This window comes from Xiphophorus couchianus, chromosome 8, assembly GCF_001444195.1.
Source record: "Xiphophorus couchianus chromosome 8, X_couchianus-1.0, whole genome shotgun sequence".
NCBI classification, from domain to species: domain Eukaryota; kingdom Metazoa; phylum Chordata; class Actinopteri; order Cyprinodontiformes; family Poeciliidae; genus Xiphophorus; species Xiphophorus couchianus.
Genome location: NC_040235.1, coordinates 24,166,468 through 24,191,421, shown reverse-complemented (window position 1 = coordinate 24,191,421; position 24,954 = coordinate 24,166,468). Strand labels below are relative to the sequence as shown.

General features: G+C 41.7%; 1 protein-coding gene across 2 annotated transcripts in view; it reads right to left on the bottom strand.

The window, feature by feature from the left end:
• The window catches only part of lhfpl2a (LHFPL tetraspan subfamily member 2a), a 49,671-nt gene that overhangs the window by 8,619 nt on the left and 16,098 nt on the right, over nucleotides 1–24,954 (bottom strand). The window contains exons 2-3 of one of the 2 annotated variants that reach the window (XM_028025999.1): nucleotides 22,215–22,302; nucleotides 2,050–2,856 (exon numbers count right to left, since the gene is read on the bottom strand). In XM_028025999.1, the coding sequence (XP_027881800.1) occupies nucleotides 2,050–2,467 (418 nt within the window). In that variant the 5' untranslated portion in view covers nucleotides 2,468–2,856; nucleotides 22,215–22,302. Of the gene's footprint in view, nucleotides 1–2,049; nucleotides 2,857–9,313; nucleotides 9,397–22,214; nucleotides 22,303–24,954 lie in introns of those variants that run through there. The other variant, XM_028026000.1, reaches the window with a different exon arrangement.

Below are 24,954 nucleotides of genomic sequence, written 5' to 3'. Positions count from 1 at the left end.
ACTTAAGTACAAGACGTTTCAGATACTTTAAGACTTTTACTCAAGTAACATTTCAGTCAGTGACTTCGACTTTTACCAAAGTCATATTTTGGAGAGGTACTTGTACTTTTACTTGACTCTGAGATTTCAGTACTTTATACAACACTGTGTAGCACCATAGCATGACGGTACCTCTGCCATGCTTGACAGTTATGTAATCTGTGTCTCGCATTTTTTTATACTTTTCTGCTGCTACTGCCAAGTCAAAGTCCATTTGAGAATTTGAGGCAAGATGTAAAAATACCTTGAAATTTGTATCAGGAATATGACAAGTTGTGAAAAAAATATTGAATTGTATGACTAACTTTAGCAAGGCGCACAATAAAACCTCCTATAATAAGTTATTTTAAGCTCACTGTTATAACGGCTGCTCGTCTTGGACCAGTTGAATGGGTTTCGGTGGATTATGAGGACCGGGTTTACACCACTTCGGCATGTCCTTCACCACTCGCCCAGCTTTTCTCTTTGGGCCCGCACCAGATAAACAACAGCGGGGGAGGACAGCCATAATCACCGGTGGGGGTGAAGACAGAGACCGCTCCTTTAAGCATGACCTCAAGGCCTCCTCCCGTCTATAATTCACCTCGTCGTGTCAAAGTGGCCCGAGCTCTTCCCTCAGTCGCAGAACGCGCATACAAACAGATACGCATGCGTACGTCTTGGATGATAGGGCTCCAGCTGACCGGGTAAACATTTGGGGCGACGGTCGCCCCCAGGTGACGACGGAACGTCTTCCTCGTCTTTTCATTTTCTGCGCACGACAAAGTTACCCCACCTCCCGGCCCCAGAATGGCTCCAGTAGAATAAAAACACATAATTCCAGCAGTGGGAGTTGTGGAGCCAGTAATGAAGCGTTTAGCTTTGAGCAGAGCTTCTCATTTACCTTGATGAACGCCGGAGGCCACAGGAATGAACAGAAACAATGCGGCTCGGGTGAACCGAGGCGGCTCTATTTATATCTGAGTCAAACCGAACTACAGTCAAGAAGAAATGATGTATATTGGAGCATGCGCAGTTGGGCTGAAATTGGTTCTTGGTCAATCGAATGCTGACTAAGGTGTATGTTGAGAAATGTGTCAAACAAAAAAAAGCTTGTTGCTATGGAGATTAGTGCTGAAAATGTCTGGCGTCCAGCTGGGGGATGTGTACTGAATATGTGGTTGGAAGCAGATTTTACACCCTGTCAAGTTTTTTACATTTTGGCTTGTGGTTGGCTTTTATCGTATTGTTTCAGTTATCATGATAAATTTCTTATAAGAATTTTGATCAATGTCACAATTAATGATGCTTAAAAACCCACAAAACTCTCCACATTCTTGAGATTCCTTATTTAATTATTTTTTCCCCCAAGTTTTGTTCAATGCGAGAAGCTGATTAATATGAGAAGTAGCCAAGGAAGCTATGGTAACCCTGGAGGAGCTGCAGCAATCCACAGCTCTGGTGGGAGCATCTGTTGACAGTATATCAATACTTCCTTAAAAGCTGCTTTTTCTATTCTTCATGAAATTCCAAGAAGAAATCCATGGTGGAAAGAAAGATGTGAGAATTCAATTTGCCTTTGAGGGTCACAGCAAACATGTGACAGAAGGTGTTTTGATCAGATGATATCAGAAGTGAACTTTTTGGCCTATAAGCAGAAAATAGTCATGGTAACACATAGTGTTAAATTTAATGGGAAGACAGATGGAGCCAAGTATAGGGCAATCCAAAAAGAAAAATCAGAGACTGCAGGCTGACTAAACATGCACTATATTATTTAGTTATTTATTTAGTTTAGTTATTATTTACATTATTTGTAAAATAAAAAAACCCATTAAATCCATGTATTGCTATCCTTCCACTCCATAATCATGCACTATAGTTGTTTGTCTTGGTTATATTAATAGCCTAAAATAATGTAAAATACTTTTAAATAGTACCTGAACAACACCATCTTGGAAATAAGAACAGATCTGAAAGGACCGAACAGGCAGCGAAACGTGTTTAGATCCAAAACAAAGACCCTCTCACCTGCGATCCCTTGCAACAGTCCGCACACATTGAAGATGCTCTTCTTCATGATGCTCTGGAAGCACATGGTGAAGATGGAGATGAACGCCACGGCACACAGCAGCAGGATCCCCGCGGCCAGAAAGATGGAGGTGGCCTGCCAGAACCCGCTGGCAATCTCCCCGAAGTGAACGGCGTACGGTCCGCACAGTATCCCCCGCTGCATGTGGGCCAGCTTGATGCAGCGCCCGTAGATCCCCAGAGTCGGTCTGTAGGCCTCGCCGGCCGCCGTGGCGAGGTGGGGGTAGACGGAGTCGTGCGTGCGGGGGAACCCCACCAGCCAGTCGGTGCTCATGAAGGCGATGAGCTCGCTGAAGGCAGCCACGATGCTCAGCAGAGTCCACAGCATGGAGCGGCAGGTGACAATGACATGGCACATGGCTGACGGTCGCTCAGGGTTACCGACGGGTGCTGAGACGTGAGAAACGTGCGTGGGCTACCTGTCTCGTGAACACCGGCAAGCTGAGGTAACGATCCTTCTCCAGAGGAGACGTGGGAACAAGGCAAACCCTTTGCAGGAAGGACACACAAAGGTTCACATCAATGATTCACAGTCCGCACCGTCCCTCTTGTCCCCTCGCGAGTTGTCTCACTCTTCTTATCTTCCGCCAGAGTCTTTTCAGAACAGCTGTCGCTCCGTCCTCCTCTGGGCCAACCCTCCTTCTGTCAGCTTGGTCTTCAGACTCTTCTGCTGACTGCTGTTTGGTGTCTACATTGTATTGAAGTCGTTCTGCCACAGCCAGCCCGCTGGCGTCACTTCAGACACACCTAAGAGATAAAAAAAAACACACACAGGGAATCAAGAACAAGAGTGAGCGCTTTAATTGCATGCATAAAAGGTAATTGCACGTATGCGAGAAGCTCAAAGATGAGCGGCAAGTTTTTGTGCCGCGTACTGAGGGAGCCCGGGACTCAATACAGCTTCCCGCTCTGATGATCGGAAAAGACGTGCAGACGTTGAGGAAAAGTGTGCGGGAGGAGCAGAGAGAGGAGGAAGGGAGGCTGCTGGTGTCGATCTTGAAGGGAGGAGTGAGAGGGGGTCTAATGAGTTGTGGAAAGATGAGTTTGTTTCAAAAGGGCCTTCTCTCTTTTCACTTTGTTTATGTTAAAGGATTTGTGATCAGGTCACCCAGGCTGCTTCCTACTCCCTGCGGATCGTCGACTGAAGTTGTAAAAATGAAAAGGAGAAAATTTATGTGCGTGTCTGGCTGTGTTTTTGTGTGCGCACTGTGGAGAAGGAGATGGGGAGGTTAAAATAGACGGGGAGACGTCGGAACGACGAGCGGATGCAGACTGAGAGAAAAACAAGCTTGGGGCCTCTCATCTGGCAGCCCACACAGCTGACCTGAGGTCAGCCAACGGATGATGGGATAACGGCCGTCCGGCTGTCACGTGACTGCTGATAAACTCAGTGCATCAACTCTGCTGAATCAGGGGGCACTAGAGTCAGGAAGTGACATTTTTATTGACTTTGTTTACCCTTCATCTAACCACAGCAGATCTTCCCCAGACGGTTTGCTGTTCATCATCATCAAAATACACACAGCAAACACTTTACCAGCACAGAGTTGCATCTCATTTTGCCTTCAGAGCTAATAACTGTAATGTGACTTTCCCGTCACACTGCAGACACATTCACCTGCTTACATCCACAAATGCACATTATACACACCGAAAGGCAAAACAGCAGGCAACTTCAGGCTAAAGTGCTTTGACCAAAGTCACATCAACTTGTGAAGGAAGCAGGATTCATACCGACAAACTTCTGATTTCAAGACATCTCCACTACTGAAGTGGTCGAATCAACAGTAAAGTATGTCATCTGCATATGGGTGTACTTGAATCGTACACCCATACGGTTAAAGCAAAATTTTTACGGATGCATGACTACTTCTTTCAAATGCTTCCTTTGAGGATTGCTCCTTCCTTTTGTCTCTTTGTCCTGGAATAATCTTCAGTTCATACAAGTCATATTTGTATTTAACATAGTGTTATTACTCACCATTATAACTATCTTATTTAGGACAAAGCTAACATTTTAGACGTAGGAAAGAGAAGTAAATAACTACACTTGATGACCCAAAGAGCAAGCAAACGTCACCAAACTCCAACAACTCAACTGAAAAAAGAGACGCTTGATCTACCAACTCAGTCTAAGAGTTGTTGTGTAGGGATTTTTGCTAAAAATGGAAATATGTGTCATGGCAGCTAAATTAGTGTTCAACAGCAGTTTTTAACCACACAGTGTCTGGCCGAAGCTTCAAACTTGTCATTACCGTTCCTATTTAAACAAGTTTACTGATTAGATTGTGGGCTGCATTCTTTCTGAAAAGGCGATGAAGCTAATCTGATTAGTAACTCTAATGCTCTGATGGGAACGGCGCGTTATCCAAGAGGACTGTAATGGCTTTATATTTGGGAAGTTCTTGACTTTTCTAGTAAACGCTGCTTCACACACATCCCCAAAAAGATTGCAAAACCTGTCATCTTTGGCCACCGTTTAGTGAAACACAGCAATTCCTGACAAAGCAACAACTTATTCAACTGGATTTCTTTCCAAATTCGAGCTACTCATGCTGTTCCAACTGTAACATAAGCTTTCCCCGGAGTTATTTTCCTTACGTCGACAATTGTATAAAATTTCATAGATTAGGTAGCTTAGCTTGATTTATTAGGCTGTAAAACAGCTCTTTTCAGTCGAGTGACTGAAACGACAGATTCCGGTTAATTGCAAGAGAATAAAGGACCTCCTCGTTCACGACTTCTCTATCCAAACCCCAAGAAGAATCTCCAAAAAGCCTCTGGAAACAAAACAAGCGAACTTTCAGTGAGTTAACAAAAGTATGAGATTTTATCTATGAGAGGCATTAACAAATGTAAGCTGAGCGCACATTAAAAGAGCAGCGGGGATGCCAGAGAAGATTAAAAGGTGCTTATACAAGCCTTTGTGCTCATGTTATAAATACAGCTCTGGGCCAAATCTCAAAGCTGTTTCTTCTCTTTGAGTCTACTTTTTTTTTCCCTCCCTGCCTCGGTTTCCCTGCTGCCTCTTGGGAGTCTGTTAGTCATTCTCCGACCGGAGTTTGGCCGAGCAGCAGAGAGAGCAGGGGACCGCTGTTGACACGTGTGCCGGCCGCACTGAGAGGTTTCCATCCCTCGGTCCCCGGTGATCCCTCCCAGCAAGGGATAGGAGGAATGCTGGTCCCTTTGTGGTCACATCTCAAGTGTGTGTGTGTGTGTTTTTAAGAGCTTTGTGCACACGCACACATGCGAGCGCACGCTCTGGTCTACGTCATCCTGTGGCGATATCAAGACAAGTCTTCTGTCTTTTTTTTTTCTTCTAGCAGACAAAGTGACCCAGATCTCTGGTCTTATGCAGGGTGGTGTGTGTGTGTGTTTGCACAAACTAGCACTGTGTATGTTTGGATTGTGTAAAACAGATGAGCTCATAAGATCGGGCGCAGACAGCCGACTCCATTGGAGTTGGACTAAAGTTAACTCCATGAATCACAAATGTTCTCGTTGCCTCACCATGAAAAGCTCCGGGAACAAAGGCAAAGCTCTTTCAAAGACTCCGCTCCACCTCTCACACTCATACAGCTGATGTCTCTGCAGTGTTTTGACAAGAGACGCGGTCTGACGTGAGGACGTGAGACAAACGGGCTGTCCAAAGGGGTCGGGGTCAAGCATTTGCCGGCCCGTTGCGAAGACTAATTCCTCACTGACAGGAATATAGTTGAAAAACACACCGGAGCTGAAAGAATCCAAACCAGCTGGGGGAATATGGAGCGTGCACGACCAGGACATTTAACCTTTGACCTTCGCCTCGCTGCAATGTGGTTGAATCGCGTGCCAGCTAGAGGCACAATTCCTTGCTTCTCTAAGGTTCGTCTCGAAAGGGGATTTGAAGATGTAAAACTAGTCCAGTTCTGTTAATGTGCCTGGTATTTGTGGCAACATGTGCCCAGACGTCTGCCAAGAGCTCCCAGACAGACGGAGCTGAACCCAAGTTTCCCAAGATAGAGAGGTCCATCTAAGTGGGGCTCGACTTGGATTTATGATGTCCCTAATACTCTGAGTAACCCGGGGGGGAGACGGGGGATTATTCAAGGTTCAGTTTACATCCAAAGAGGAGTTTAAAACCCCCAGACTGCAGCAACTACCCCACTGACCTCCCACTCTAATCCCCATGACCGCCACTACTTAAAGGACTCTCAACATCTGACACATGTGCCCCCCCCAAAGCTCGAAGGCAACTGCTCGCAGGAAACCCGAGCTGGACCCAGAATCAGAAGACAACCAGGGGTTTCCAGGCAGGACAAAAGTGCGGTCTGTTGTGGTTAATTGATGAATTTGAATGATCAGAATGATAAAAGACGCGCAATGATTCTGTAAGATGTTGAACTGTATTAGAACTGCAACAAGGACGATGCTGCACAGCTAGCATGTGATGCGTTACGCTGATGATACAGCAATACATGCAGTGTTGTTGAAGGATGGTAGAAGATTTAAAAATGTGTGTCTACATATGACTGTTTACAGTCTGTCCCACAAAAAGTAAGCACTTTGATAATGAAACAACAAAAGAGAGTAATCATGTTAGCTAATTTCATTTGGGGATTAACAAAGCAACATGACATTTAATTTAGTTAGTCACTTTTCCTTTGAACTATTATCAGCAGACCCCTAAACTGTCGCCAGCTCCACTAATCAAATAATCAGATCACAAATTGAAGGCAGGATGTCATCTCAACTCTTAATTTCCCATAGAGAGTAGAGAACTACCAAATCGCCATCAGATTTCACAGCGATGGATTTCTACACTATTGTCGTCAAGGAGAATAAAAGGCTTCGATAGCTTTCAAAGACCTTAGAGTTGACGTTTCAGAAAGTACTGAGTCACATCCTTGACATGACTCAGTTTGGAGTCAGTTTAAGGAAAAAGCTCAACTTTCATTGTAAAGCCAAACCAATCAGATAGCTGGCTCAATGAGCAAAACATACTACTGTGTTTTTGTGGATTTCTGTCAACATTTGTTTCGGTAATGTGCACTGAGGTGGATCAGTCGGTGCCAGTGGTGAAAAACCACTTTTTTACTAAAGTTTGCTTGCTTAAATTTGATTGGTACCTGTGAGAGATCCTATAATTTTTCAGATATTCATGAAGTCATAAATTTGCTTGCTTGAATATTAAACTAATTATACTTTACCCTGTTGACATTAAATGTGACGGTAGTTTACTCTATAGCTTTTGCGAAAATCCCCTTATCTTTCAAAGACATCTGAGCTTGTATTAAGTTATGGCATGTCAAAAAAACTCAGAATAAAATATATTTCCACTATTTTTGCTTAGCTGACCTGGACGTAGTCAAAATATTGATTGTGATATTAATAGTGAAGTTTCTTTTAGCTGGTTTTAAAATGGCATTGTGGTAACATTTTTTACAGCATAGAAAAGAAATCAAGAGCTGATAGACAAGACAATTGTGCAGTAATGTGGTAAAACATTTTATCTTACTAATTAAGCTGAAGTTGGTACAAGATTCACAACTTTATATTTGGTAGTAAGCTAAAGCGCAGCAGCGTTACAATACACCCAATTCACAAGAGTAGTCTTTCCATATTACTGAATTCATGAAAAGACTTTAGCGAAGCTTTGGGAAACATTTGCAGGGTTTTTTTTTTTCTCCACGAACTACAAACATTGTTTTCAATAATGAGTCTATAGTATTATGGGTTAGATTTTTGTACAAATCTAACTTTAGGAGTGTCCTAACACTTAAAAAAAAGATTGAAAATGCTCTTTTACCCCTAAAATGCAGCTCAGTCTTTCTGGTTTGATATATTTTGTGCCTAAAGACAGTCCCAGCGCTTCTAAATTATTCCTATTATTTGTCACTCTCACAAAATTTTTCTATCGTGAACTCAAATTGAACGACTCAAAACATTTCTTCAAGGACTTAAGTAACTGTTGCCAACCAATTGGATGATGAGTCTTTCTTAGTCGACTCTTGGTGGAATGAGATAGTCCAAGAACTACTTCCTTGCTTACTTCAAACTAAAAGTTTCAAACATACAACAGGAATCAAGGGGTCAAGTTTGAAAAAACTATTTTAGGCTGACAGCAATTGGACACAGGATAAGGAAATTGAGGAAATCGCAAGATACTTAAGGCCTCCCTAAGATATTTACAGTGGACCCCAATATTCAATGGATTAGGAACCACAACCACCCGAGAACAGCTGAAGTTAGCGAAACCTCTCAAAGAAATGCCTATAATTGCTTCTTTTAATAGTTCGAACACCAGTTATACCTTAATATGTACAACCAAGCAGTACCAGGGAAAGCAGAGGGTACTCCTGGTTCTGGATTATTTCACTCTGAACCCGTTTAAAGCCTCTAGGAACACACCTCCTGTTCAGACGGCCCTCAGAGTTGCTCTCTTTTCACTTCAACAACACAGCAGGAAGCGCCTTTCCACAGTACCACCGACAGGAAGCAATCTGCATATCTATGGACTTGTCAGGACTGGAGTCACGCATCACCATGGTGAGTGTTTGTTTAGAGCTGGTGGAAGAGTTAAGAGGGAGTCAATCCATCAGGGGAGCTCAAACGTCCACCACTAAAACTCATCCAGCGCCACTACAAATAACTAGATTTCTTCGCTTTCACACCGATTCCTTTGTACCACGCAAGGAAAGCAATGACATAAAACAAAAGGAGTGTTTATAATCTGCAAGGATGTGTTTGAATGAAAGGCCCCAGCAGCCGCTGAGAGGGAATGCAGGAAGCTGCCGGTCACCGAGGGCATTAGACCGGCAGTAGCGACGTCTGGTAAAATCACGTCAAGGAAAATCTACAAAGAGTCTCAAAACTCTGCAATAATGACGAAGTCGTTCTCTTGCAAAGAAAACACAGTTGTCATGTCTAACTGTGGCCCACACAAAAGCCTCGGTCCTGATATTCTTTAAGGAAAATTACAGACTGGCATGGTAGTAATGACATCACAGGTCAGATTTTCCACCCTGACGAAGCGAATCTGTCCCAACTTTTCTGCACATCTGCTCAACATTCACTGCAGTTCAAATTAAAGGCGTAAACTTTCTATTATGTCACATCAGCCAAGAAGTTTCACAAAATCTCCTAGAAACCTGGAGTACTATCTCAGTTAAACGAAGAACTCAGCACACGAAAATGAGAGCGAAAATCCGGGAAACAGTCCGACCTGTCTCCATCGGTCTCCTCCAGTTCTCCATGAGATGTTGCTCCTCTGCAATGACTCTCCTCCCTTGCACACACACTTTAAAACCGTCCCCTCCCGCTCCGACTGCGGGACCCTCCCCACGTCCCTCCTCCAGGACAGCCGAGCCACGTCTGATTGGCCGAGCCTGCAGCTGGAGCTGCGCGACTTGAGAGGGTCCACATGGTGGCCATATTTCAGCAGAGAATCTGGGTTAAAAAAACAAAGCGGCGGAGCAGCAGAAGGGCTCGCTTTCCTTTTCCCTTTCAGTCTCAGTTTCTCTCACCTTCTCCCTCGTCAACCGAGGCGAACATCTCACCACCAGTTCACAAAGGAGTTTACACTTTAAGAGTACCCCATAAAACACAATTGTGGATAAAAATCGCACTGTTCTTTGGGTAGTAAATAATAATAAATTGTACATAAAGCATCTTTTCCACTCACAGTGCCATTTTATAGCACAATCAAGTTACTGTTACCTTCAGTTGTCATAAAAATGTTGTATGTATCAAATAAGATTTAAACAAAATTAAATATCTCTGTCTCTTTAAAGCTGCTCTTTCTGAAACTCCGCCTTCAGGAAGTCATCACAACATGGCTCCTCTATTAACCCTTTAACAAAGTTTTTTACCAACGTTGCACAGAGAAGAAGCTCGTATGTTGAGCTCAGCAGATGTGTAGTTCCATCAGGCGTTTGCTAATTGCTGCTGGCTAGTCTGAAGGAGCTGAATGGGGGGAGAGGTGCATTGTGAGCCGGAAGCGCTGAAGATTAGAAACTGCAGCTCTGAGGAGGAGCTGCGTCTGTGTTTTGCACAGCTGAATGGTTGCCATGGAGATGAAGGGATTTCTCAAACATGCATGAAAGAATCAAGGCAAATCTCCAGGTATATTTTTGATGAGGGAATAATATTATTACACGATGTAGAGCTCAAAAAAGTCAATTTTACACAATCCTGCCCCTTTAATTTGTCCATTTTTATATCTGTGTAAGCCTTAATTAGTTGTAATATTAATCAGCAGTTTACATTTCAAACCAATATAGTTAAGCTCAAAATTGAAAGATTTCCTTTTAAAGTTATTTCATCTATCTGGACGAAATTGTCAAAGATTAGGGTCTCAAAGACCTAATGTGCATTACCAAAAATAATAAATAAAAAAAGGTGGGAAAATGTCAAAAGCCGGTCTGAATTTACACAGGGTTTCCTATATGGGTTTTATTGCTGTTGTGCCACTAGAGATTTTTCCACTCCATTTTCCTCAAAAACGAGAATACGCTACTTTCACAGTAACTAAATATGTTAAGAGAATAATTCCTTGAGTCACTTTGTAAAACAGAGCGCCAAGTACATATTCTTAATCTTTACACAAACTTTACTTGAACTTGGATAGTAAAATATTGCAAATATTTTCTGCTTTCACAATTTTACAAACCGTTCATTCTGTAAACTTTGCAGGGACTCAAACCCCATCTGGTTGAAGTCGCTGTTAACCAAACCCTGAACCACAACACACACAGATCCCCTTACATCCTCCTCCTTCAGCCCTGTGTAAACATGTGACGGCCTGATTTGTTAATTGACTGGTTTAGCAGATGGGTTCATATCTGACTAATGCTTTTCATTTCTCCGGCTGGTGGGAGAAAAGTCTCCCAGGACTGCTTACGGCAGCAGCGAGTGCATTCGGCCAACAGTGCCGTCAGCTCTGCAGCGTTTGACTCACAAACGAGTTCCATATGAAGGCGGAAAAAAAGGGGGCCGACGCGAACAGGAAGAGAGGCCGAGAAGTTGATCAACGCGCAACAGGAAGCTCGAAAAGGAAGATCGTCCTGTCAGGCTGAGAGAAAGCCTGGCTGTTCAAAAAACAGTTCAAAAACTGTTTTGAAACGAGAAAGTCTGTAAATTCAAACTAGTAAAAGTTCTCCTGTGACCCGTTTCTATTAAACCCTGGTGCCTCATTGTAATGCTGTGGTTATGTTGGATGTATGAGAAGAGGTTAATGGGCCATTTAAAAGCCGGACACTCTTAACTAAAATGTCTTAGCATATCACAAATGTGCAGTTTCTCCAAAAAAACAAAACACACAGGCTGTTCACTAAGCCCGCTCAGTTAATCCTATTGATGCCGGCCAACTTTCTGTTTTTTTGCGCTGGATGCAAAGTTTACAATGCCAACGCTGGAGATTTACCTCTCCTTTCATCTCCGTAAGCAATTGCTTCTTGCACTCGCACTGAAAACAGCGATTTATTGTTTCGGCCAATTAAAAGAAACAAGAGGCTTTTGTAACTAGCATGATATTCAAGCTATTTATACGCTCTCTTTGGTCAAACGGCAAGCTTCTAACGCCTCCAGATTTTGTTGAAGCTAACGACGACTATAATCCTAGTGTCAAAAAAAGCATCAAAACAGTCCAAACTGCTTTGAAAAATGATGATATCCAGGGTGAAATAATTAACAGCAACCTAAAACTGCTAAAAAAGTGAAACGGTCCTTTTATTTACTATGAATAGAGATCAGGAATCAACGTTAGCTTCGTTAGCATGCCACGGTGTAACACTGCGAGGCGTCCACCTCCCGTCGACTGCATATCCAAGTAAGCAATAGGAAACATACTGGCAATGATTTCGAGCACATAGATAGAAAACCTTTTAGTTATTTTTTTTAAGTGCTGCTTGCTGATATCCTGGGACATGAGCCACTTTAACCATATGGGAAACTGCTACTGGACCAAATGAAGAGCTTCAAATCAGATACCAACTTCAGCTCCAACACCCACCAGAATGTATGGCAGTACAGTGGACCCACAGTCACAAATACTTTAAATCCACGGACATTAGTGGAGAAACCCTCTAAAAGACGTATAACTGTCCATCTATATACTCCCAACATCAAATATGCCTTAATATCCGTTAATGCGAACAGTGTTGACAGTCTTAGCACTACAGCAGAAGCTAACATTTACAGTCTTTCTTATCTCCACTCTTGAGGGTACAGGCAATAACTTGGTGCCTTGGTTTGGCACCAAGAAAGTAGCAAATACAAGGGCAACTGGATTGCCCATAGCGTGTCAAGTGGCATTGCAGCTAGGTATTTCAGCTTCCCAAGATGCTTTTTCTTTCAAATATTGTAGATATTTTCCATGAAAAAAAAATTCTGCGGACCTGTGAATTTTGGAGTTAGAAATTCACGACCAAGTGAATTCACGAATGGTTAGCGGCGAACTATATTTTCTTCACACTGGGGACGGCGCTGTTTTTCATTGACCAAACATGCCCAAGAAAACTTTTGTTTTTATCGACCAAATCTGTTTATTCCTAACTTTCTTTCGGACTAAAGAGAAGACAACAACCAGTTTCTGCGGCGCTTCATTGTTTTCATGTGCTAAAGTGTCTTGCCATTTACAGCCATAAACAAAAAAATATCTTATTTCATTTCTCAACATGCACAGAAAAATCTGTGACTTAGTGCATTTGTGGTTTCAGTTTAGAAACCCACCGTGACTGCAGTCTGCTTATATCCTCCACGCCTCCAGAACCTCGCTTTTAGCAGACCCGGTTCCACTACTCCGTCTAGGTGCTTTGAACTCGCTATTTATGCCAAGATTTGACCACAAATCATCTTCCAAAACAGAGAGAGAAGACATCTGTGGAGCTGAAGTGAGAGCGAAGACGATCTGACAAGTTTCCTCCAGCGGTAATGGGAGCCCGGGCTCTCACATCAAAGACCGGAGGATCGAACAGGAGGAAAGACCCACATGTCAGGCCAACGCGTCATTCACACAGAGTCAGCCGAGTGGCCCGTGATGTTGCTGGTCATTCATTTTCCCCCCCGTCACACTTCGGTCAGCGGAGTCAGGTAGATCTGAAGAGAGACGACGACTGTGAAGCAAAGCAGGGCAGCAAACAGCTAACAAGTAACAGGTCGGACAACGAAATCAACCCGGCAGGTTAGCCAAGATGTCTGCGAAGATAATTTATTGAGTGACCAGAACATGAAACACCAGGCTCTGTTTTGAATAAGGCATGGAAGGGATGGCAATTCAGGAATTACAGTTATTGATTGACCAAACATGCCGAATTGTCTGATTCAGAGAAAATGTGAATATTACACTGGCAGAGGAAATAAAAAGCGAATATGTTTGACATTAGTATATCAAAGTAGTAATATAAGCAAGATGTTTGGTGTTTCTGTGTAGCTTTGAGCTCTGAAGTTTAAAAAGCTGCCCCCTGCTGGCTAAAAGAAGTCTGAAAGTCATATCCAGTGCCTTGTAAACAATTCATACACCTTAAACCTTTCACATTTTTTCATTTTGCATTGACCGTTGCAACCACAATGGTCAATGTATTTCAGTGGGATTTTGTGTGACAGACCAACATAAAGTAGCAGATAGTTGTGAAGTGAAAGGGCAATTTCATTTTGGGATCAATAAAGCACTTTGAACTGCCTTGATGCTGAAAAAGTGCTATATAAATAAAACTCCTTCTGAATTTGAATGATGCATCTTTCATTGTTTTCTACAAGTACAACTCCGGTAAGTGTTAGTTGCATAAATATTCAGACCTCTTAACTTTAATACTTCTAGAGAAATGAAAGTCCAAACAACCTAATAAAGAAGAAAGCGATTTAGTTTAGATTTATGTCCTGATCTGAACCCGAACAGAAATTCAGGCCAGGTTCGGGTTGCACATCTAGAACAAAGAAAGCCAAATGCACAATATAAAGTTGTGTTAATCTACTAATTACAGTCCAAGTAGAGGAATAGATAGTTTAACTTCTTGATGAAATAAACGTAGGTGAGAGTTAGTTGGGTGCAGAAGTTCATCAGACTGAAACGAGCGCATTGCACTGCGTGTCTCCGCTCCTCTCAATCACTCATTACAGATGATTTGCACCTGACTCACCCTGCAGCTACAACAAGCAACAAAATGGAGCTAAAGCTGGAAACACAGAAGTCACGCTGCTGGGTTGGGTCTATAACTAAAGTTAGTCGGGTCAGATCGGGCTCTAACACAATGCCTCCAGGCTCGGGCCGGGTCTGCAAAAGACTTCCAACTGAGGTCAAGGGTCGCCTTCCAGCAGAACAATGACTCTAAACAACCAGAGCTATTTTGGAATGCTTCAGGTCAAACTATTTTTGTGTATAATAGCGGCCCAATCAAAGCAAAGACCTAAATCCAACAGAAAATCTGCGACAAGGATCTATTTTGACTATTTGTTGGAGATTGAGCTATTATGCAAAGAAGAATGGGAAGAGATTCCAGTCTTTAGAAGAAACCCCAACAGACTTACCAAGAGGGAACGAATTCAAACAAATGGCACTCTTTTCTCACTTTTACATGATGAAAATGATTAAGGTGTTGTTAATGTAAATTCATTTTCTTTTTTATGTATATACCCAATCCCAAATTTATGCTTAAGACAGAAAGAAAAACTACTTTAGAAAGAACAAAAATTGAAACTAGCGTAACCAAAAGCTTTGTTTTGGCCCGTGTCGAAACAATATTTCCGGACATTCCTCATATCTCAATGAGGTTTTTATCGCCACGTGTTTTCAATCGGAGGTGCGCCTCTCGATTGCGCCTCGCGATTGCATCGCTCCTCGGCCCGGCCGCCTCGAGGACACCAAGAAACGGAGCGGCAAGAAGGATTTATGGAACCATATGGATCGATTCAGTCATGAACTCCTCAGAGAGATTACAGAGTTTCCATTTTCTTTTGAGAAGGGAAATTGGATGACGATTGCTTTACAAATTCCTAAAACAGCAGAGCGACCGAGACAAAGGGACCGTCTGCCATCCTGCTGGGGCTTAATTTAAAGTGAATGTCCTCGCTGTGTCTCCTTTCGGCTCTGTTTGGCATTTCCTCGCCCTCAGAAAACCTCCAGCAACAGATACGCAGCGACAAATCCAGTCCTCGGCGCTACACGTCTGCGGTGCAATGGAGGTCTGAGCTGAGTTTGAATCGCGCAGAGAGAGGCTGCTGCAGCACATCTGGCCCCGTCAAAAACCCATCAGCCGCCACATGGAGACAGATGTTTGACATACGCACACAGAAGAAGAAGAAGAAAAATTTAACCGAACCTACAGATCAAGTCAAGCTGGATGCTCCTTTTAATCATTGTTGTTACAATAAAAGAAGTGATTCAGAATGCACATGTTTTCTTGTAGTAATATGAAGCCATATTTATATAAGGGTTGCGCACAGACAGAGCAGAACTTCACAGATGTAAATATCATTTAAAGCTACTCACCAGAATTTTCTGTCAAATCAACTAAGCTCACTTTATGTGTAGTTTTCCACCTAGAGTGTTATATATAAAGATCACATGTTTGTTTTTTTATTCATGGATTTATATTTATTCTGTGTAAAGAAAATTTACCCTACCACAACCATGCTTCCATGTGCCACTGGTGACATCACAAAAGGCAACTGATAAGTCCTTTCGAATGTCGATTTGTATTTCTCGTGTTTTCCGTCTACGTCTATCTGAACATAATCAAACTTCCGTAACACTTGTTCACGTGTGATTTTAGTTGCGTTTCTTATTCAAGCCACTCAGTTTGGGTATTTGCAGTCGACAAGGTTGACCAAGAGCGGTGCCTCTGAATTTGGACACATCCAGTGTAGAGCTAGCATTAGCATCTTTTTGAGCCTCTGTCAGCTTTTGAATTCAAAAAGATTTTTTTTAAAATTATTATTATTTTTGGTTGAAATTCTGAAGAGGAAATCTGTACTTCATTACTCAGCTGTGTTTTTGTTGTAATTTTCACATCAGATGACGACAACCTGAGCAACGATGATTTAAGTTTTTACAATAGAAAATCCTCCAACCCAACCTGAGCAAATGTGAAAAAATGTAGTACAACACAGAACAATAATAAGACTTGTTTTCAAAATACTTACTGCATTTTGAAGTGTTATCTGTACGGCGTGTTTAATTTGTGAACCAACAAGGGAGCATGGCTGGATCATAAACATGCAGATGTGTCGAAGGTGAGAAAATCCCTGCAGGACAGGAGCGTGGGAAAGAAATAGAGCACACGAGTGTTGAACAGACCCACAGTGTAGCTTTTCGGGCCTTTAGGGCGTGCACCTGCCAGAGGTGTGGGGCGTACCCGTCCAACACGGAGGTTCAAGTAAGGAAAAGCATCTCTGACTGTGAGGAATAGTTGGATGACTTGTAGAGAAAACAATCTTAAGTATCCCACAAGTCTTGTTTTACAGCACACAGTTACACGGTACATAATAAAAACTGCACACATGGATCTAAATGGGGGGGGAAACATGAATATTTCTCTTTTATCTTTTAGTATATGGTTACTGTCTCCCCTGAAAACATCTGTTTATGCAGTCCGACCGACTGTACGTCAGAGCGGTTGAGAGCTGACAGGGAGCAGGAGTCGTTCTCCTCAGGGATGCCGAGGAGGTGGGAGAAAGGGGAAACCTTCAAATAAGCCTCTGAGGGAGGAAGGTCAACAATGCCTCATCTCCTCACACTGACCAAAAACACCCGCGGTCCAATGAGCCCGCGCAGGAAGGAGGCACAAAACAAAAGACCATCTGACATTTTTTTTTTTTCCCCCTTCGGCCTCAAAGTGGGTGGTCAGCCAATTCCGCCACAGACGGAGAAAGGTCCTGGCGACGTCTTGCCCGGAGATCGTTTTGCTGTTTGCCTCTCCCCACTCTGACACCATCTGTATGGCATCAGTGAACAGCTACATATCAACTTGTGATGTCTGAGCTGAGGGTTAAGGAGGTGGAGCCACAGCAGCAACACAGACATCCATTACAGAGATAGAAGGAGAGAGAGGGAGATAACGATGGGACACGGAGCAAGACGGCAAGAAAGAAAAACATAACTCCTTAAAATACCTACCAACACATCTTGATGTTGTCTTAATTGGGTTAAAACAATACTTTAGGTAACATCTCATCAGCAAAACACAATTATAGTAAACCCAAGCTATACGTAGGAGTTTGGGACCAAAATACACAAGAGCCACCCAAAACACGCTTATAGTTGCCTATTTTAATAGCTTAAAAACCAGATATACCTTCATAGGTTATGCATTGATACGTACAGTGGAAACCGTCTTAGCATTACCACAGAAGCTAACATCTGCAGCCTTTCTTATCTCTGCTCCTGGGGTAACCGCCAATTAGAGCCAAAGGAAACAAATTGCACTCCAGGATTGGCTGGTTTGCAATTGTTAAGGGGTAGCATGTCAAGTAGCATTGCAGCTTGACATTTCACCTTCTCAAAGCAAGGATCCAGTGTATTAAACCTGTGAGCGTGTTTATGTTAGCATTTAGCTTGCTTGACTGTGGTGATGAACTACAGGAGATGTTCACGCAAGTCTTGCTAGGCAACTGAGAACCCGGCTAGGCTAACAACAACCAGTTAAGATTGCAGGTTAACATTTTACACTGTGCCATGCTAACGCCGCGATATTTTCCACTCGCAGGTCAACTTTTGCTGCTGAATAATTGTAAAGCAGATGTTAAACATTGAAAACCTGGAGCAAAAATCAAAAGCGTGTAGCTAGCATTTCAAAATGGCACCCACAAAAAGGTGGGAAAACTGGGTTTAATTTGTCTGTTTCATTGTTGAAGAATGTCAGAGCTAACTTGTAGGGTGCCGGTTTATTATGGCTCTTGTCATTCACTATTTTTTCACCTGATGTAATTTATTTTGATAAAAATAACCACATAGGAAAATGATTGATCAACATGTGCAGTGAGGAGGGGAAGCTACGTGTTTGCCACTGAACAATTCACATTTTATTTTACCCTCAAGTAAAGAGGCGTACAAAATATATGGCAATGCAGGTGAGCTGCCACTAAACAGTCTTTTGCAAATTCATCACCATGGCAGTATTACTCTATGCAATATGCATGGTAAGAAGAAGACTGCAATAAGTGTTAGTTCATGTAAGGACTGTGCATTTAGGATCTTTATCCCTGTAATATATTTGGCCACATTTGTTGTTTAATGCAGCATAAATGTTTTAGATGTTAAATTGGTGGTGAGGTGGTAAAGTCATTAAGCTACAAAACATCAGACTACAGTCACTTTATTATACTTTTATTTTAATATGGCTGTGTGGTTGAAACAAAAGCTTTACATTTTAATTAAATTTCCTCGTTAGCTGGGAAGACGTTAGCACTGTTTATTGCAAATCATATCACTGTTTCAAAATTCACTAATATTATCGCACATTACACCTTTTCCTAAAAATCCACAGCAGGAATTCTTCATTTTGGGGTTTTTTAGGTTAACTTTCTTAGAGCCTATCTATGCTATAAAAATCTGCATTGTGTACCTTTGTCGTAAATTTACATGCTACCAGTACGAGTATTTCAAAGTGTATCTTTGAAATGGATGCATCATGTTGAGATTTCAGTTTTGGCAGAAGATTGGTTAACTTTCAAACAAAGATATTGGCGTTATTGACAGCCTGATTTTACAATGTGTTAAATTGATAATACGTTACTATGTGAAAAGTCCCTTTAAAGGGGAACCATTATGTCAAATTGACTTTTTTGAGCTTTATAATATTAATAATATACGCAAAAGTTAATATTATTGCCTCTTGCATGTGTTCTTTCATGTTTGAGTAACTCTTTAAACTCCTGAGGCAACTACTCAGCTGTGCAAGACGCCTGGGTGGACCTAGCTCCGCCTTTGAGACACAGCGTCTGGTTGAATCTGCAGCTTCTGAGCTTCTGCCTCACAGAGCAACCCTCCATCGCGACTCCCCCACTCAGCTCCTTCAGACTAGCCACCAGCAATTAGCAAATACCTGGTGGAACTGAACATCTGCTGAGCTCAACATACAAACTACTGCTCAGTGCAACGCTGGTAAAAATGTTGAAAGGTTAATGGAGGAGTATTGCTGTGATCACTTCCTGAAGGCGGAGTTTCAGAAAGAGCAGGAGTTTCTTAAAGAGACAGAGGCCCAATTTCAAGGTGCTAAATTAGGAAGTCAAATTTCTTTTTAGTCATATGTTACTTAATTGTGCTGTAAAATGGTACTATGTGTCTGGAAAACACATAATACTGCCCCTTTAAGAAATTCTTGACGCATCTTTGCTCTGACAGCTGATTAACTGAAGGAAGACCCCAAACACGCCCTTATGTCAAGGAGTCAAAGTATTTGAGGCCCTCAGGTCTATCACTGTTTCCATTATGCTTAGCTGTGACCAGCCTGTGCCACAAACAACAAAAAGAGTCCTTCCACTTTAAATCCTATTTTTCTGGGCCAAATTTGAAGGGGGACAAAAAGTCATTCCACTAAGATGGACGGACTCAGCGTTTGGCCCCAGACGTGTTGTTCTCCCTTTGTTTTCTGCTCGGGGGAGAGCGAAGTTTAATCCTAACTTCCCCGTAGTTCTGACCTTCCTGCTCCCAGCGGAGTTTCCCACAATAGCACAAAACAAGCTAAACTCCCCCGCAAACGCAGATCTCTGAGCCTGCTTCATCCGAACGCTCATGAGAGGGAGAGGGGGTCACTCTGGACTCAACCTGGTCCTCTGCTTCAAATCAAAAAGTAAGCACTGCTGAAAAGCATTGGCAACACCCTCTCTCTCTCTCTCTGTCTCTCTTTCTGATGTTTATCCCTGCTCCCTGCAAAGAAACTCTAGAGTAGCAAGACGTTGGGAGACGAGGTATGAGGACAAATAAGGAGATTGGATGGGGATATGAACAAAGGAGAAGTGTGTTGCTATTGTTAGGCTGGTTTCAGGGAGTAAAGTGAGACGTGGAGAGACAATGGCTTACGGACAAAGACGCAAGTGTTGAAGTGTCGAATCAGTCAAGCTCCTTTTTACAAAAACTTGACAGAAACTCGTCCATGTCAGATTATACCACGGCGGTTTCCCACAGCCACAAAATGAGTCCAAAGAAAGTCGATAATATAGGAAGTCGAGGTGGAGGAGGGGGTCATGTTTGATGAATAAATGAACTAAGATATCACCTGGGTGACAAATAGTGACAGAAATAAGATGAAGATGGAAACCAGAACACTGCAGCAAGGACAAGATAACAGGAAGGGAGCTGCTGACACGACGTTTCCCTACTCTAAGCCCATATTACAAACTAGTAGTTTGTTTGTTATGTTAGCCAGGGGCTTTCCAATTCAATGGCCTTCACAGGTGACCCTGCTCATTATTTCCAGCTCCATTGTTTTCACTCTATGTTTCAAAAACACCCCCCACTACTTCCTTATTCGCCAGATAAATACACACGATTGATTTGAAGCCTTAGTGAGGCTAAGGAGTCCCAGTTGAGTCACATTATATGGGTCATGAGACTAGCTTTGCAAGGCGGTGTAAAATATTAGGTTTTATGTAAAGCTAGGAATAAACAAACTTCAGACAGTCTGAATTTGAAACGCATCAAATTCAGAGTTTTGATGTTTGAATTTGAAGAATAATTTACATCCCTTTTTGCAGAGCATTAGAATCATTTAAAAAAATGCCCACAACAATGATGCTACTGTCACCATGCTCAGCAATAGGTAGGGTGTTGTTGATTTTCTAAGGTCATGCGTTGCTTTTCTAATCATAATTCTTGCCACTGTGACCAAATATAGTGCCCCTCCCACCTGTTTGTGGTTCAGTATTTGCAGATTTTGCTGTGGAACATAAATCCTGGTCATTTGCAAACTTTTTCATAGAGCATATTGAAAGTATTCCAATGAAAATGCACCTTTGGAAATGGAAATTGCTAGGTGCAATGCCACTTGCTAAGACGCTATAATAAAATGCCTATAGTACAATGATAATGTCTTCACTGACAGTCTGTGTTTGGACTGATTGTAAGTGACAGACTTTGTAGGCAAACGGATGTTGGCCAACATGTGCTAGAACCATTGAGGCCGTGGGAACAGATGGTATTTCCACTTGGAAGAAGTGTCAGGAACCCCAATATTATCATCACAAGAATAGCAGGAAGCTGTGTTTGCCTTTGTATCGTCTTTCTCCAAAGGAAAAGCTTTACTCTGGACTCACAGGTCAGTCGGAAACCCACTTACCAGCAGAAATGTGTACACCTTAAAAGTTTCTCTTTGTTGCACTAGCATAATTTTACATTGAATGGTTTAGAGAAAATGTACTTTAATTCGAGGAAAGTCATTCAAGTCTCAGGTGCAACTTTAACTGGAACAAAGGACATTTATGCCCACTGTCAACTATTGTGGATGATCTGTGATACTGTGGGCCTGTTTCTCTTCTAAGAGACCATAGTATCATGAACTATAAAATACAAAGACATTTCCAACAGAAATAAAACCTTCCATGTGAAGACGGATCACCAGTAGCTATGTTTTCATTACGAGTGTGCACAAGATTTTGTCGATGTGCCGCCAATTTTGAACAAGCACAATTTTGCAATTGTGGTGTTTCCATTAAATGAGAAATGCGATAAAAAAAGTACATGTGAATTAGTTTGTTCACGTGACAAGTCATTAAAAACATGCCACAATATCATCATCCTGCCACTTCCTGTTGTCTTCTTCATCTTTTCCAACAGTAGTAACATCGGGTTGATGATGTAAAAAAAAAGTGTCTCCATTGCAGTTTTCCAAAAACTTTTCATTGAAAAACTTTGGGGTTTTTTGTTGTTTTTCGTTCCAAAATTGGCGTTTGTCTATTAAGCAAATTTAATTTTGTAATTCTAATTTGCACAACTATACGGTCAATGGAAACGCAGCTTGTGAGTTTTTCAAAAAGTTGACTCCTTCCCTAAAACTTAAGGTTTCTAAAATCTTCAGTCTGAAATTGTGCTTTTGTGACAACAGACAAATTTATTTTCAGATTTTTACAAATTCTTACCAGAGATGCCAATTTTGCATATAGTGCAAAATTACATTAAAGGGCGAAACACCAACCTTTTGTGTGGAATCTGATCGTAAAAGCAGGCAAGTCTCTTCAGTTAAAGCCAGATGATGCAAGTCTCGTCTCTTGGTTCTGCACAACCTGTAGAGAGAAAAGAGCTCTGAGTCCAAACGACCAAACCATACCATCTCCAGAGGCCAACAGTTTAGTCATCGCTGGCTCTCCAGCAGTAACAAGCATCCTTTTCTGATTGCTTATTGGTATTTTCCATCTAAACATGTCACAGGGAAGAAGCTGCACCTGGAGAAACTTAAACTGTTTCACATGTCCATAAAAACGCGAGCAGACGCTGATGTCTGCGACGCTCGTTAGGGCAAAGTTGCATAATGTAGAGCGCAACGTAAACGTTTGCGTTGGTTGAGGAAGCGAGGTATAAAGTTCCTCGCTGATGGCCAATTTTAGATCCATGGAGCAAAAACTTTAAATCTACTAGTTTAACTCATGTAGCTTTAGTTTGATTGTGAACGCATGCTTTGTTTTTGTCCTAAAACCAGACTAGTTGAAACTGTACTGAGACTATGGGCGACGTCCAGCAGAAGTAGGCTTGTGGTCACATTTAATTTACAAAATGCTGAGACTGGCCCTTCGGAACAGTTTAAATCAGTTTCCATCAATATCGTTAAACCAATAAAACAAAGTGATTGAATGTAGTTTGAAAGGTCTGAACCAATAATGAACCAATAGAAGGTTGTAGCCTGACTTTGTCTTTCCCTTATTCAGTTCTGAGTAAGTTTCAGCTTTATGCTTCACAAATTTACTGTTTGGACTCAGTTATCGCAGGTCAAATCGTTTCCAGCCACAGCAGGCATCTGTTTTTAAAGAAACAGTCGGTACTTTGCAGAAACAGTTAATGTACTTTGCAACATGTGATATCAAAAGTTAGCAGCTTATTGATAATTCAGCAGCTTACGACGTGAGCTGGATGAGGCCAAAATAAAACATGATGTTGAAGTTATATGGATTTGGTGTCCAAAGACATAATTCCAAATAAATCTAAAGCTGCTGTGACTTAAAGGCATTTTACCAAATTCATCCCGAGGAGCCAACAGTGCTGCTCCGACCCAGTTAGGCTAGCATCTTAATATTAGCTCACCATGCTTCAAGTCAGCCCTGTGAATTTTAGTTGTTTTTTCTTTTCTGAATACTTTTCATTCTATTGATATGTTGAAGCAGATTCTAACAGTTGCAAAAGAAATTAAGCAAAATCCTGAAAGTTGTGTTAGCCTCTCACACAAACGGCTAGGCTAGCAAACTGTTGTGGAAAATTCAACAGCTTAAAACATGAGCTGGGTAATAAAAGCAAACAAAAACCAAAAGTAAACGGCATATTGCAGTTTCTTTATGTGTTTAGAAACGTGTCTGTTATTAAATTGTTTATCAGGACCAAGGAGGTCTAATCATACTGCCAGAAAATATTAACTAGGCTGACGTCTTTGTATTCTATCACCATACTTTAAGCTAGCTGATTGAAATGTGCTTTTTATTGTTTATATTTTTGCTATGAAGAATTTTGTTGGACTGGAATATTTAAAAAGATGTAAAAGTCGGAAAATTAGAGCAAAAATCAAAAATATTATCACAAAACAGTGCATGTTGGATGGAGGGAAATTGGTTTGTGCTAGCTTAAATATACAATGTAGTTTTACACAAGTTCTACAGAAAGGAATGGTATTTGTGTTATCATGACTTTGAAGCAAGTGAAACTTATGAAAAATCATTACAGCTTACAAATTCACTGTAACATATCCATTGTTCTGCATCATGCTGAATGCAGAACAAGTTAGCAGCTTGTTGTGGCAGATTTAGCAGCCTTAGGCATGAACTGAGAGAAACTAAACCAAAACCAAGAGTAAGCATTAGTGTACTAGGATTCTCATAAATGGTAAGCCTGTTGTGTGTCACCTGGATGTTTATAGCTTATCATAGTGTTGCCAAACAAAATATAATTTCTAAGATTAATAAAAAGGCAAACAAAGTTCAAGGAACCCAAAAAGCACCAAGTAGCAACAAAGTGTATGTCTTAATCGTCCTGACAGCTGGTGAATGTTACAAAAAACAAAAGTGGCTCAGAACTTTGGGGTTTACAAAAAGCCACAAACATGTTTCTGTTGTCACCAGAAGATTCAGGTTACTTTCCCTGCTGCACACAAAATGGCACACAAATGTGAAGCTGCAGTTAATTAACTAATGGCTGATTGCTTCCCTCACATTCTGCGAGGCTTTCTGAAGTCTCCTATTGTCCATCAAGAACAAGCACTTAGCCTAGTTAACCCTCAGGTGAAAGAGGTCACTTGAATTTGCTGACAAATCAACAAATGATATTACTGAAGAATATCTCAAGGGTAATATCTCAATATCAACACTTGGTTGAAAGAAATTTTCAATCAGTCATTGATTCCTATAGCAAAAAACAAAAACACAACTACATTGTTTAAGCTCAACAGTGTGAAATATATTCGTCTCTCCAGCCATTTAGGATACCTCATTAATCTCTGCTTGGCTTCTGCTTACATCATCTGCAAAAAGCTATGCATGCGAACACACCATAACTCAGCTGCAGCGAGACATGGGGAAACAACTTATTCCCAAGAGGCATGCACACATTTCAGCAGAGCCAAAGCAACAGCTGCTAAATGGTCAGGACAACACGGCAGAGAGGAAGTGTTTTTTTCAATTATTCATGAACCCGCTAACACGTTGAAGAGGTTAAAGAAGAGACTTTGACTGCTACTA